The sequence below is a fragment of the Eschrichtius robustus genome, chromosome 12, assembly GCF_028021215.1.
Source record: "Eschrichtius robustus isolate mEscRob2 chromosome 12, mEscRob2.pri, whole genome shotgun sequence".
In the NCBI taxonomy this organism is placed as follows: Eukaryota; Metazoa; Chordata; class Mammalia; order Artiodactyla; family Eschrichtiidae; genus Eschrichtius; species Eschrichtius robustus.
Window position 1 is genome coordinate 41,353,345 of NC_090835.1, and position 14,496 is coordinate 41,367,840.

Here is a 14,496-nt window from a genome sequence, read left to right on the forward strand (position 1 = left end):
TGGCTCCTTTCAGAGGTGAACTGTGCACAGATATTCAAATATTCTGATATATCCCCCCCATACACATGCTTGTTTTTACACACACGTGATAGCACACTATACTGCCATACTACTGTTTCTCACCTCGCTCATGTCCATTTGACAGTACATCTTGACATTCATTACACAAAAGTTCATAAAAAGCATCTTCCTTGTCCCTTTGGTCATGTGGCGTTCTGTTGTTCATATGGGCCAAAGGGCACATAACCAGGGTTTGCAGGATGCACTCTCCCCACTAGGAGAGGGTTAGCTCCAGGAGGGATCTCTTAATGTCTGTGTCCTCCAGAGCACCTTAGCACAGGACTCTCCTGTTTTGCAGCCTTAGACCAGGGGAGTCTGAAAAGCTCCTGGTTCTCCTCTGGCCTGGCTCTCTCCACCATCTCTGCCTTTGGCTCCTGGAGAGCTGGGGATCGGCTCACATTTCCTCAGTGTTTGGGCATTGCCTCAGGCATAGGAAGAGCCCATGCAGTTGGAATCTGTCTTCTTCCCTTATCCAGAAGATTTCAGTCCAGGTCGATTTCACACCCAGTGCTGAGCAGAAAGGGCTGTAGAGATAAGCAGTAAGATAAGAAGCCAGGCTCCTGGACTTACTAGTAACAATGCTGCCAAGTTCATGGAGATCAGACATACTGGAGAGGCAGGTAGTAGGCTGTTCTTTGGCTGGGCCTCAACTGCTGGGGTATGTCCTGGCTAGCCCTGCCACTTGATGTGCAATGTGCAGAAACAGGCGCGTCCCTGCCACCCTGTGGGCCACACCAGGACCACTTTCGATCTGCTTGGGCAGTATTTTGAGAAGGCTTGGGAGGCCATGTGTGTGTCTTCTGGGCTGCTCGTTCCCACCGGCACTCAAGGGTTACTCTCTGGACTTTGGAGGGTTGACCGTCCCATTTTGGGACAGTCTGCCATATTCCCATCCTAGCAGTTAGAGAGCTCTCAGGGTTTGGGGCAGCAGTGTGGAGTGGGAAGGTAGCACTCCTGGGCGATTTGACCTTTGCTCTGCAGGACACCACTCTGTGCAGTGTTGATGTCCACAGTCTGTGTCACCTACAGCCTCATGAGAAATGATACCTTTGATTTCCATATGGAAGCCAATGAAAGCATGACCCTTTCCATCCTGTCTCAAAAGCTTCAAAGCTGGATTTGAACCCAGGTCACACTGTTGGAAGGCCAAGGCTCTTGTACCCTCTCCCCCGAGCAGCTTCCTCGTTCTAAAATGGGGATAGCAGAACCAGCGTTTGGCTCTAGTGGCCTCCAGAAGGGTGAATTCCAGATGCCAGTGCCTGCCGATGAGTGCAGTCACATCCCACCCAGTCTCCAAGAGCTGTGGCAGTTCCAGTCACTGAAGGGGGAAGCCCCCAGGACGGCAGCCTGGGCCCACCTCGTGACCCTCTTGTCTTACCGTTTGTTTCTTGGCTTTCCTGTTGTGTCTCAAGTCTCGTCTTCTTTTGGATTTTTTGTTTTTAATCTTTCCATTTCCTTCCTGTTATCTTGCTAATAATATACTCTTTTCCCTTTTAGTGGTTTCCACAGGGATACAACATACATCCTTAACTTATCAAAGTCATAACAAGTCACATTTTACCATTTCCCATACAGTGCCACGACCTCAGAACACTTTAAGGCCATTTGCCTCTCTTCCTGTCTTGTGTACTGTTGTTGCTATATTTGAAATCCCACAAGTCATTATTACTGTTTTATACAGTCAATATTCATTTAAATTTACCCACATATTTACTCTTTCATGCTTTTCAAGGAATGCATTTCATTCCTTCCTGAGTTCCATGCTTCCATATGAGATCATTTTCCTTCAGTCTAGAGCATTCCCTTTAGTATTTCTTAAAGAACAGATCCTCTGATGACTAATTTTCCCAACTTTTCTTTATCTGGAAAAGTCTTCCTTTGAAAGCTGTTTGACCTAGCTTTATAATTCTGGTGTGGCATTTTATTTACTTTCGGCCCTTCCCATGTATCTCTCCATTGTCTTACGATTTTCATGGCTTCTGTTGAAAAATCAGCTGTCATTTTCAGTTTCTCCTTTGAAATTTGGGTGTCTTTGTCTAATTTAAGAATTTGTCTTTGGTGTTAAGTAGTTTGACAGTGATTTGCCTAGTTATGCTTTTCTTTGGAGTTCATAGAGTTTCTTTAATCTATGGCTTGGTGTTTTTAATTAATTCTGTAAATTTTTCACTCATTATCTCTTTAAATATTGTTTTTGGGACTCTAATTACATGTATGTTAGATCTTTTCATCATGTTCCATATGTTTCTTAAGTTATTTTCTGTATTTTTCAACTTTTTACTTCTGTCCCTCAGCCGGGATATTTTCTGGCTTATCTTACAGTTCACTAATCCTTTCTTTAGCAGTATCCACACTGCTGTTGAACCCATTTATTGATTTATTAATTTTGATTCTATTTTCACTTGTAGAATTTCCATTTGATTGATTTTTACAGTTTCCGAAATTCAGATATCTCTGCTAAAATTCTTGATCTTGTGGTATACCTTCCTGAACTTTTAATAATTTCAATTAACTTACATTTCATTTCTGATATTATATTCCAGTATCTAGATCTCCTGTGAGTGTATTTCTGTTACCTTTATTTTTTTCTCTTGGCTTTGGTTGAATTCTGGATATTGCATATGAAAAGTTCCAGAGATAATTTGGGATTTTGAATAGTTTATTTTCCCCCAGAAGGAGTTTATTCCAGCTTTTGGCAGGCATGGATACCCTGACCTACCCTTTCAGGACTGATGAAGAGGCTTCCTCTCACTGAACACAAATTTTTGTCTCTTCAGCCTCATGAGATTGCAGGAAGCTCTGCTTGGTCTCTCGGCTTTTCAGCTTCTGCTTGTAAAAACACAAATGCTTTAAGGGGAAAGTAATGCCCAAAGCCAGGCTCACCTTGTTGCACTTCCCTTCTTTCTGTGATTGCAGCCCCTCAGGTCCTTGTTGCCGTGGTAATTCACCAACACACAGTTTTTTTAAGTTTGCAGAAGGAGGGAATTAAACCTTGTTCCTTTGTTAGAAAGGCCAGGCCCCAGAGCAGAACCCAGTGCCCCATGACCTCTCCAGACACTTTTGCCATTTGGTGGTAATGGGGGTGGGGTGGGAGGAGCAGTTAATTGGACGTTAGTGAGGGTCATTCTCTTCATTATCCCTCAACAGACTGAACCAGGAAAGGACTTGAACCTAGCTTGACAGAGCTTGACACACCCAGCATAGCCTTCTTGTTTACAGATGTGAAAATCGGAGCCCAGAATGGGGCAATTGCACAGTGACTGGGACCCAGGTGTTCTTGACTGCTTGACCAGTGCTCAGCTCTAGGGGAGAACAGGGGACAGTGGCCGGTGGGGCTGCCGGGGGTGCTGGGGGTGGCTGCTGCTCTTTCCTGTTGCTTCTGGCCCCTCCCTGTCTCCTGCTGTGTCCGCCCTCATTCCGGCTAGTCTTCTGAAGCCTGGGCAGCAGGGGGTGCTGAAGGTGTGGGTGCTTGTTGTTACTGCTGTGAGCTCTGGGTACAGCTGCCACCAGACTCTCCTCTCTCTGATTTCTTACAAGACCCTGGAGCCAGTTTCTGAGAGTGACAGTTTTTTTTTATTCTCACTAATCCCCACAGTTTTCTTCCCACACCCAGTTTCTCTTCCGCTTTTCTCCCCACCCTGTTATAAACGAAAGTCAATGTACCTATCATGCCCCACTTTCTCTCCCAGTGCCTTAGTGACCTGGCATTAGGCCCAGGGGCTGGAGAAATCAGCCACACATTTCCCTGGCACAGACAGAGGGTTCCGTAGATGACAGACCACAGGAGACCTCCTGTTGGGAAAATGTTCCCAGGACTTCTGAGGCGCCAGCAGTCCTGAGAGGGCTCAGAAGAGGTAGTGGGGAAGAAAGAGGACCCACATCCCAGTCCCATCTGGCTAACAGGTTGGGGAGGCCACTGCTGCCTCCCCCAGGGCCTAGATGGTCTGTCCCAGTGTCTCTGTCTTGCCTTTATTAAGCAGCAGCCCCCAGGAACTCTCTCTTTGCCACCCTGTGGAGTTAGCCAAGGGCCCGTCCTGCGGGCAGGCTGCTGTGTGTGGGAGTCGGGGTTTGATGAGCTGCTGAGCCAGGGAGGCCTCCAGTGAGCACTCGGTACTGCCAGCCCTGCCCGAGGAGACTGCGATGAGAGGAAAACAACACCACGGTCGCTGGTCAATCCCAGTGTGCCATTCTGGCTCCTTGTGGCCGCTCCCCCTTCATAGAGGTCATACGATCTGCTCTGGTAGATTTTAAAACCCCCTCGCGGGGGCGAGGTATGAGAACTTCTCGTGGCTGTCCAGGTGCATTGTGGCTTTCCCAGCCTTGCACACTGTCATGCCCGTTCCCTCAGCCCTTGCTGGCCACTCCCAGCACACCAGACCCTTGCCACCAGTAGCTGAGGCTCCAGGGCACAAAGGCTCTGAGGAGCAGGTGGGGCTTGGGGAACCAGTGGGTGACCACTGGCTTTCTCTTTTAGGAGTAGCTCTGGCCCTGGCTTGGAGTCCCACCTTGCCTTGTCTCAGATGCTGCGACCACTGCTGTAGGACCCTATAAAAATGGTGCAGTCTCTTTGACCCCCAGTTCCCGTAACTGTCAAATGGAGATAATGCTGGAGAGACATCCAGTGAATGCTCTCTGTGCACCCCGACCCCAGCTCTTGAAGAGAACCTACTGTGCAGGTGGGGCTTTGGGAGAGCGCCCAGCCCGGCTGCTAACTGGAAGATGAGGAGGCTGGGGCTCAGAGAAGGGAGCCTGTCACAACGAAGCTTCTGTTCCTGCGCTGTCTCCCTTCCCCAGGTCATCTCCAGAGAGACCAGAGGAGAGTCAGGAAGTAGCCAGCTCCTATGGCTTCATCACATGCCAACCTGCAAGTGTATAAGGTGAATGAGACCGTGTTATACCTTACTTTCTCTCTGCTTGTTCTCTCTGCCCTTTAGGGAACTCAGGCTGCGGAACTATGTCCCAGAGGATGAGGACCTGAAGAGGAGAAGGGTGCCCCAGGCCAAGCCAATCGCAGGTAGGTGGGCTGCATCTCCACCTCTGCTCCATGGCACTGTTGGTTGCCTCCACCTTGGCAGGTGTCACCCTCTCTTGGAGAATAACTGACAGTGCCAGGGCTGGAAGTTGGGCCTCCAGGACCCTCCGTCACCATCTCGTGGCAGATGCACAACTTAGAAGCAGTCTGGGCACTGAAGCGGCCTGTTGTGCCTGCTCTGCCCTGCTCACGCCCTGCCTAGGAGGCCTTCCAGGGACCTGTGAGGGAAGAGGCCACATCCCCTCAGAGGACCTCTCTGGGCTGAGAAGTGGAAGTGGCCCTGGGGCCCTTGGACAGCAGGGGCAGGGTGATGGGTGCTGCGGGCCCTTGGAGGGTCAGAGTGAGAGACGCTGAAGAGGGGCTGACCATCTAGGTCCTTGGAGAGTAGTGGGCAGGCAAACACCCACCCAGCTTGGGGCGTGGCAGTGCCAGAGCACAAAGGATGGGCAGAGGTGTTCTCACTGGTGGGATGAAGGGCCTGGCCCAGAGGCTGCCCAGTCACACCACGGTGTGGGGAGCAGCACAGCAGCCGGAGCATCTGGCCAGCTGCAGCCTGTCCAGAGCCATCCACGCTGGAGATGCTGGGGTGCTTCTTATCATGCAGATCCCGGCCATGTTTTTTATTCTTTGTTTTTATCAATTTTTAATTATATGAGTAATAAATTAATAGATACATTTATCTTATAAAAGAGTAAAATGTTGCCCATTCAGCCACACTCCAGTCTGCCTCCCCATCTCCTTCGGCCCTGAGATTCACACACTTCCCAGGTGATCTGCTTCATGGTTTGGGCCTCGCCATGGTGAGGCAGTGGCATGGTGGGGAGAGTAAGGCAGGACAGAGGACAGGGACGGGGAACTGGTCCCATGTCTCAGGGTCAGCACCTGTGTCTGGAGGGAGGTGAGGCAGGGCAGAGGGGCCATGAGGAGACCCGGGACAAAGGTGAGGGGGGTTAGAGGAAGCCCGTGGAGCCCAAATTTGTTGTTCCTGACATCTGTCCCCACAGGGGCAGGGCCCTCCTGGTCAGGCCACCCAGAGGCCCGTTGTGCTGTTGGCAGCTGGGTGGAGCCGGGAGGTACACGTGGGCAGGACTCCTCGAGGTGGCTGTCCCCCTGGTTTTGGGAGCACAGATCTAAGAGTGGGATGGGAAGAAAAGCCACCTGTGCCCTGGCCATCCCCAGGGCACATCCTCAGAGCCCAGGAGCCCCAGGAGGGTATGGGAAAAGCCAGTCCTCAAGGCCCTTCCCAAAACCATACTTTGGATATATTCAGGCAACTGTCTCATTTCCCAGCTGGGGATCCTGGGACTAAGAGAAGCACCCATGCTTCCTGGCTAGAGGTCTGGGCTCCGTCTACTCTAGCTGGCTGCCTGCCGCCTGCTGGCCCTCCTTCATCCCCGGATTGCCTTCATCCTGAGAAACCCAAGCCCTTCCTCCAGAGCTGCCTTTGCAGGATCTCACCTCTAGGTAGTTAGGGGCCAAGGGGAGAGGCGGGGCAAGAAATCCCAGACTCTCCCAGGGACCTGCGGCTGCAGTTTGCCATATCTGGGAGAGTGGTGGCTCCTTTCCGACCTGCCTCTGTTGTTGTCTTGCGCCCTCTAGTGGAAGAGAAGGTGAAGGAGCAGCTGGAGGCCGCCAAGCCAGAGCCCATCATTGAGGAAGTGGTGAGTGCCTGGGGGTGTCGCCGTCCTCCCTTGCTCCTTCTGTGGGTCCTTTTCTCCTTCCCACCTGCTCTCTTCACACATCCTTCCTTCTCGTCACTTCTTTATTCCCTTTCTACCTCCCTGTTTCCCCTCAGCCCCCTCCTTCCTCCTCCCTTTTCTCCCCTTTTCCTACCTCTGTCCCCTGTCTTCTACTTCCCTTGGGGCTAAGCCCTTCCAGCCCTGACATGTGTCTCCTCCCTCCCCAGGACCTGGCCAACCTCGCACCCCGGAAGCCTGATTGGTGAGTGTTGCCCATGTAGGACCAGTGCAGACTGACTGGGACACTCTTGGTGCTAGGCATGGGCTCCGGCTGGGCCTTTCCCAGCCTCGCAACGGGAGGCAGGCAGTGTAGACATACAGCTACAGGAGATTATTACTGTCTGAAGTAAGTGCCGAGAAGGACGTAAGTGGAGAATGAGAGGGACATGACGGGGAATGACACCTAGGGGTGGGGAGGGGCTCGGGCAGCGGGGGCTCAGCAGTCCCCTCCAAAAGTCCCTTCTGAAAGGATGAGGGCCCGCCCCACCTCAGAGAGCTCCGTTTGAACAAGGCTGACCGTTGCCCGCAGGGAGCCATAGGGTAGAGGCAAGACGGTGGGAAGGGCAGATGAAGGTTTCTGCCCCAGTTCTGCCACCAGCTAGCCTGTTTCCCTTTGGCCTCAGCTCCCTCTGCTCTGAAATGGGGATGCTCATCCTTCCTGGTGCCCCTGTGACTGGGCAGAGAAAGATGGTGAGAGAGGGCCGTGTGTTCACTTTACCTTGGGCCAGAGGTACCAGCCATTTCCCTCTCACTTGCAATTCTGTGTCAAGTACGGCACTAGCTGAAGGTGTTCTAATTTGATGAAACAAAAGCATGGGGCGTGTGTCCTTGGAAACCCAGAGCCAGGGGGAATAGGCTGTGTGTGCACTTCTGGAAGCTCCTGGTGGTGAGGGTGAACGTGTGGTCGAAGGAGGAGCAGGACCCCCAGCGGGCCGGGGCAAGTCACTGGCTGATGGAGACCAAGGGGAACAGACAAAGAGAGGACCCTAAGAACCATCTACCCTGTACACCTTGACTCGGGCCCCTGTGTTGGGTGGGTCTGTGGTGCTAGTCCCTGCCTCACTGGGACTGGCAAGGATGGCTGATGCTGGGTTTTGGAGGGCACAGAAAGAGAGAGGGAGGAGCATCCTGGCCTCAGGCACCCGAGTGTGATTCCTGATGCTGGAGGGGCTGTGGGAGGAGAAGGCCCCAAGGCCACACCAGGCCAGCCTTCAGCCTCCGGCCTCCTCCCACCTCCCTGCTCCAGGGACCTCAAGAGAGATGTAGCCAAGAAGCTGGAGAAGCTAGAAAAGCGGACCCAGAGGGCCATCGCCGAGCTGATCCGTAAGTGCGGGGCCTGGTAAGGCAGGGTTCCCGGCCCTCTGGGTGGTGGCGCAAGCACACGGCCCCTCTCCACTCCTCCTATCTGCCACCCTTCCAGGTGAGAGGCTGAAGGGCCAGGAGGACAACCTGGCCTCTGCAGTGGCGGCCACCACCACCGAACAAGAGGCTGGTGACTCCGACTGAGGCATGCCCTATCCCCTCGCCACCCACCTTTCAGGCCTGTCCTATAGGAGGATGGTCTTGGGCAAGGGTAGGGGCTGGGCTTGCCGTCACCTCCAGTTTGGCCTCAGAACAGTGACTCCCTGCCTAGCAGTCTGAACCCCACCCCTCCCCATGCTGTGAGGTCGGCTCCTTGTCTCCTGAGTGGTCCCCACCGTGCTAAGTTGGGGCAGAGTCAGCAACAACTCTGTGGGCTTGCTGTATCTCTACATATATATGTTATTTTGAATTTTTTTAATGTCTGGAAATAGAAACAAGCAGACCCCTGTGTATGGCAGAAACCTCCTGAATATTTGGGATACTCTGGGTTTGGGCCCCAAGACAGGGCAGCTGCAGAAGTGATGTTTAATATGAGTAAGCCCTGTGTTGGGCTGAACATGTTGAGGCTGGAGGGGTGGGGAAGGCCCAGGCCTGATCTTCTGGGCCCAGGTTCTGGTCCAGTCCTTGGTCAGCGGTGATCATCTCAAAATCCTTGGGTGACAGAGATAGGCCTTATAGTAGTTTTTGGGATACCTTGGAGAGGCTCCCACTCTGGTCCTCTGTGGACCCCCTTGCAGTGAGAAGGAAGCGACTGGGGCCATGAAGGGGGTGAGCTGTGCCTTGGCAAAGCCTCGACTCTGGGCCACTACAGATTTGGGGCCCCTGGCACTGCTCGTTCACATTCCACCCACAACCCCAGCAGCCTGTCTCCCCACTTCACCGGCCAGAGCTAGACGCTGGCTTCCCTGGCACAGGGTGCCCGTATGGGGGAGGGTGGCCCATTCTGCTAAAGACTGGGGTATTGTAGCCTGGGTTTCGGGGGTGGTCTTGGACCCTGGGTCCCCAAGGTCCTGGTTTCAGGACCATGAGCCTCCTCCGTGGAGCTGACTCTCCAGAATGACTGGCTGGCCACAAGTCTGACTCCAGGTACCTGTGACCATTTAGAGTTTCATCTCCTCCAGGATGATCACACTCTTAAGTTTCCTTCATGGTTTCTCCTTGAGCCTCCCGCCCCTGCCCTGAGTCATCCCAGTGTGTTCCTCCCTCCGTGCCAGCTTCTCGGAACACAGTGGCCCAGCTCTGGTAGACGGTGCTGAGGACTCGGGCGGTAGAGGTGGAGGGAGTGTGTGCACACAGACTGTCACTCATACAGTAAAGTAAATGGTTTAACTTAAAATTATGCAACTCCTCTAAGAAGGTAATTCTTGGGAAGGGAGCAGAAACTGGCAGCTATGAGTAAGGGCTGAAGTGGTAGGTGGCTGGCTGCTGCGGTGAGCAGTGGGACAAGGCCAGGACTGATTCCCACAAGGGACAGGGATCAGACGTGCCCCACAGGTGTCAGGACTGGAGCCAGGCTCCCTCTGCATAGCCGGGGTCTAGAGCTGGGCTTCCCTTCCTAGGAATAAAGGGTGAAAAGATGCCCCCACCTCCTGGGATTGCAGTTGGAAGCAGGATGTTTGTCTGTGGCAGTGTAGGACTCAGACACCTGTGACTGGCAACTAGGCTCCCACTCAGCACCAGAGTAAGGATATCCCCACTGTATGAGAGCCCAGAGAGTTAATGAAAGGTTCGCGTCTGCATTTACAGCCCTGTGTGCCCTTACAGAACAATGGCCCTGCAGGGAGAGAGAAAAGCAAAAACTATCACCCATGAGGAACACTCAAAAATTATAAAATGCATGAGAAAATCCAGTGCCGTAAAGAATGGCCAGCAGCCCAACAAGTGGGAGAATTTCTACTTGAAGAAAGTATAACGATAACATCCTAACAGGCTTTAAAATGAGCATTTGTTTTATCACCAGTGAGATCAAAGAGGGACTGACCCCCCCTCCCACACACAACTCAAGAACAGGGATTTGGTATAAGAAACAACTGATCAGAAATCTTGGAAATAAAGAATGTTTATTTATTTTTTAAAATTTATTTATTTATTTATTTTTGGCTGCGTTCGGTCTTCGTTGCTGTGTGCGGGCTTTCTCTCGTTGCAGAGAGCGGGGGCTACTCTTCGTTGCGGTGCATGTGCTTCTCAATGCGGTGGCTTCTCTTGTTGCGAGGCACAGGCCCTAGAGTGCGTGGGCTTCAGTAGTTGTGGCACGCGGGCTCAGTAGTTGTGGCTTGCGGGCTCTATAGCACAGGCTCAGTAGTTGTGGCATACGGGCTTAGTTGCTCCGCGGCTTGCGGGATCTTCCCGGACCAGGGCTCGAACCCGTGTCCCCTGCATTGGCAGGTGGATTCTTAACTGCTGAGCTGCCAGGGAAGCCCAAGAATGTTTATTAAAATAAGAAACTCACTGGAAGAGCTAAATGATAACTTATAGTCAAAGAAGGGATTAATAAATTGGAAGTAAAGTTGAAGATCCAAAAGGTGGCAGAGAGAAAGAAAGAAGGAGAGAGAGGGGATAGGTTGAGAACCCTGACATACTGGTAGCTGTCCTTTAGCTGATAGGAATTTGTTCGGGAAAAGAAAACTGGAGAAAAAAGGTACTTGAAGAAGGAGTAGCAATCACTTCTGTTTCTGGCTTCTCGGTAGGATGGTTGCCTGAACTGATCTTCCCTCGGAAAACAGCTTAAAATACTAGGTAAATAAATATTGACAAATGCTTTTTAAATGCATTAATGATCTGGCAAGAAAGTAAGGAATACTCAGGCCAAAAGGTAAGAGAAGTGGCAGAATGCTGAAGCCTGACCTTTGCCCTGAAGGTATTTGACAAGCCAGGTGAAATCGAGCCTTGGTTTTGGAGGCCCTCAATGCCTGGTGGGGCCCCAAAGGGCAGCACCCTCTGTGAACTAATAATCAATCTGTACTCTTGGCATCCCAAGGGGAACTTGAACCCTGCCAATTACTGGAGTAGAATAAAGTCTCCCTTGAGAACTGAGGCAGCCCTCCCTCATGTGGGTTTGCACATGAGAAGCCTCAGGCCAAGATTTACAGTGGTCCCAGAATGTGGTGGTCTCAGACACTTGATAGAAGGAAATGCAGATCCGACCTGAATGAATCTTTATTCATCTTAGTCCTCAAAGAATCCCCACCAATAAAGTTCCAAGAAAGAGGAATAGCGTACAGAAAAGTTCACCAGATATACTAGGCAACAAAGCACTCAGAGCAAAGGACATCAGAAAGAACATGGTAGCATGAGAGTTGCAAAGACTTCAGACATTAGAATTATCAGTCAGTTAATTTCAGTGTTTAAAAATTATTTAAGAACTAAAAGAGAAGCTTGAAAACCAGAATAGATTTGCAGAAGAACCCAAGTGATGCTCTAGAAGTAAAAATTATTATAGCAATTTAAAACCTTGTATCTGTGAATTAGAGCCAAAGAGACAATTTGTGAATAGGAAGCTAGATCTGAAGAGGTTATCCAGAATGCAGCCAGCGCGATAAACAGGTCAGTAATGTAAAACAAGAGGCTAAGAGATATGAAGGATAGAGTGAGAAGATCCAACATGTGGTTGGAGTTCCAGGGGGAGAAAAAAGGCAAAAATGGGGCAAAGGTCATTTTTTTTTTAAATGACTGAACTTTTCAAAATCACCAGTCCACAGATTTGAGGTCAACAATTCTCAAGCTGGGCAACCAAAAGACATCTGCAGTCAAATGTTCTATCTCTTGTTATGGGTGGTGATTCATTAGGTACGTTCACTTTACGAATATTCATTGAGCTGTACATATATGTTTTGTGTACTTTTTGTATGTTCATTACAGCTCAATAAGCAAGTTTGCCTCAAGTTTTTTTCACACTTCGTATTAATTATAAATTGCTGCATATGAATTACCCCAAATCTCTGTGGCTTAAAACAACAAATCATTATTATCTGACAGTTTCTGTGGATCAGGAATTCAAGAGTGGCTTAGCTGAGTAGTTCTAGCTTGGGATCTCTTTGAAGTAGCCGTCAAGATGTCCTCCAGGGCAGCAGGCATCGCAAGGCTCGACTGGGGCTGGAGGATCTGCTTCAGGACCGTTTCCACTCCCAGGGCTCACAGGAATGCTTAGAGAAGCATTACACACACACAGTTCTTGCCACGTGGACCTCTCCATAGGGCTTGCATGAGTGTTCACACGTGGTAGCAGCTGGCTTTCCCCAGAATGAGCGATCCCAGAGAGAAAGCAGGAGGAAGCTTTAGGGTCTTTTATGACCAGGTCTTGGAACTGATATTATGCCACAGTCTATTTGTTAGAAGCAAGTCACTGCGTCCAGCCCACACTCAAAGGGAGAAGAATTAGATTCCACCTCGAGGTGGAGTCTAAGAATTTGTGGATGTATTTTAAAACCAGTACATACCTGGACACATTGGAATAAATTGTCAGAACAAAAAGACCAAGAAACAATCTTAAAATTAGAGAAGATTATATTATCTTTCAAAGATCAAGCCCACAGCAAATGTCTCAAACACAGCCGGTGTTAACTGGAATGGTACCATCTGGCATCAGTGTTAACTGGACAAAAGGTAATTGTCAACTTGAAATTCTATACCCAGAGAAAATATGTTACAAGTACAAAATATTTTTAGACAAACAAAATCAGAGGTTTTGTCACCAGCAGACTTTTTAAAAAAATCTATCTTGAGGTAATGAAAATATTCTAAAATGGATTATGGTGATGGTTGTACAAGTCTGTGAATATGCTAAAAGCCATTGAATTGTACCTTTAAATGGGTGAATTGTATGAGGTATATATTATATCTCAATAAAGCTGTTTTTTTAAAAAAGAAATAAACATTCTCCTTAAAAAAAAAACTGAATGTCTTTTTTTGAATGAATGTCTTCAGACTGAAGGGTCACAATCCCAGATGGAAAATCTGAGATGTAAGAAGGAATGAAGAGAAAGAAAGTGTAAATTTAAGTAGACATTAACCTTATAAAACAAATATGTGTTGCGAAGTAAAAGTAAAGCAAAAGCTACTTAGAGTACATAACAACAATAATAGTAAGTCCTAAGGTGAGAGGTGATTGGAATTACAGTCATCTACCAAGCTCACTCAGGAAGAGAGCAAAGGCTCTGGTATACAGACAGGCTGACATTTCTAGGATAACCCTAAAAATAGAAATAGAGTGATAGAATGTACCCCTTCTTCTTTTTTTTTTTCTTTTTCTTCACCATGCAGCAATCGGGATCTTGGTTCCCTGACCAGGGATCAAACCCGTGCCCCCTGCATTGGGAGCGCAGAGTATTAACCACTGGACCGCCAGGGAAATCCCTAGAGTGTACCTCTTCCAAAGAAGTTAAGAAAAAAAAATGGACTGAGAAAAATAAATTATCCAAAAGAAGGCAAAGAGAGAAAAAGGTGGGACAAATAAATCCAAATATGTCATTAATTACTATTAATGTACCTGTTCGCTTCTTTTTAAAAAAACTTGGTCTGGGCTTCCCTGGTGGCGCAGTGGCTGAGAATCTGCCTGCCAATGCAGGGGACGCGGGTTCGAGCCCTGGTCTGGGAAGATCCCACATGCCGCGGAGCAACTGGGCCCGTGAGCCACAACTACTGAGCCTGAGCGTCTGGAGCCTGTGCTCTGCAACAAGTGAGGCCGGGATAGTGAGAGGCCCGTGCACCGCGATGAAGAGTGGCCCCTGCTTGCCACAACTAGAGAAAGCCCTCACACAGAAACGAAGACCCAACACGGCCATAAATAAATAAATTAATTAATTTAAAAAAAAAAAAAAAACTCGGTCTGATGTCATTTAGAAAAAGAAACCTAAATCCAGTCTTTCAAACAGATTGAAAGGGATTAGAAAAGGTCTGTCATGCTCAAAATCGACAGAAGGAAGCTCAGGTAGCTGGGGTGATGCCAGACAAGGGAGACTTTCAGACAGAAGGGTTACTAGCTACCCTGGTGTGCTGTGGAGCAGCAGGCCTCCCACCTGCCACATGTGGGAGTGCTGGTTGGTAAGACCACTTTTGAAAAAGTTGAACTGGTGCACAGCCAGTGACCAGCAATTCCACTATTAGTGTCCTAGAGCACTGTTGCACAGGAATACCAGCAGACAGGGACAGGAACCCTAACAGGAGCAATGTTCATAATAGCACACATACACACAATAACACACAGTAAAACACAATGAGTTATGGTTCTGACAGTGGAATACTCTATAGCAAGGGAATGAGCTATAGCCCCGTGTAAGATTGTGGATACATCTCAAAAGAAGCAAGTCA

General features: G+C 49.5%; 1 protein-coding gene across 4 annotated transcripts in view; it reads left to right on the forward strand.

Annotated features, from left to right (window-relative positions):
- Positions 1–13,005, forward strand: part of CCDC12 (coiled-coil domain containing 12) — a 50,837-nt gene extending 37,832 nt beyond the window's left edge. The window contains exons 3-8 of one of the 4 annotated variants that reach the window (XM_068557885.1): positions 4,992–5,071; positions 6,689–6,750; positions 6,996–7,030; positions 8,075–8,151; positions 10,878–10,926; positions 12,166–13,005. In XM_068557885.1, coding sequence (XP_068413986.1) covers positions 4,992–5,071; positions 6,689–6,750; positions 6,996–7,030; positions 8,075–8,151; positions 10,878–10,918 — 295 coding nt within the window. In that variant the 3' untranslated portion in view covers positions 10,919–10,926; positions 12,166–13,005. Of the gene's footprint in view, positions 1–4,991; positions 5,072–5,818; positions 6,554–6,688; positions 6,751–6,995; positions 7,031–8,074; positions 8,152–8,248; positions 10,268–10,877 lie in introns of those variants that run through there. The other 3 variants (XM_068557884.1, XM_068557882.1, XM_068557883.1) reach the window with 3 other exon arrangements.
- The last annotated feature ends 1,491 nt before the right edge of the window (positions 13,006–14,496 follow it).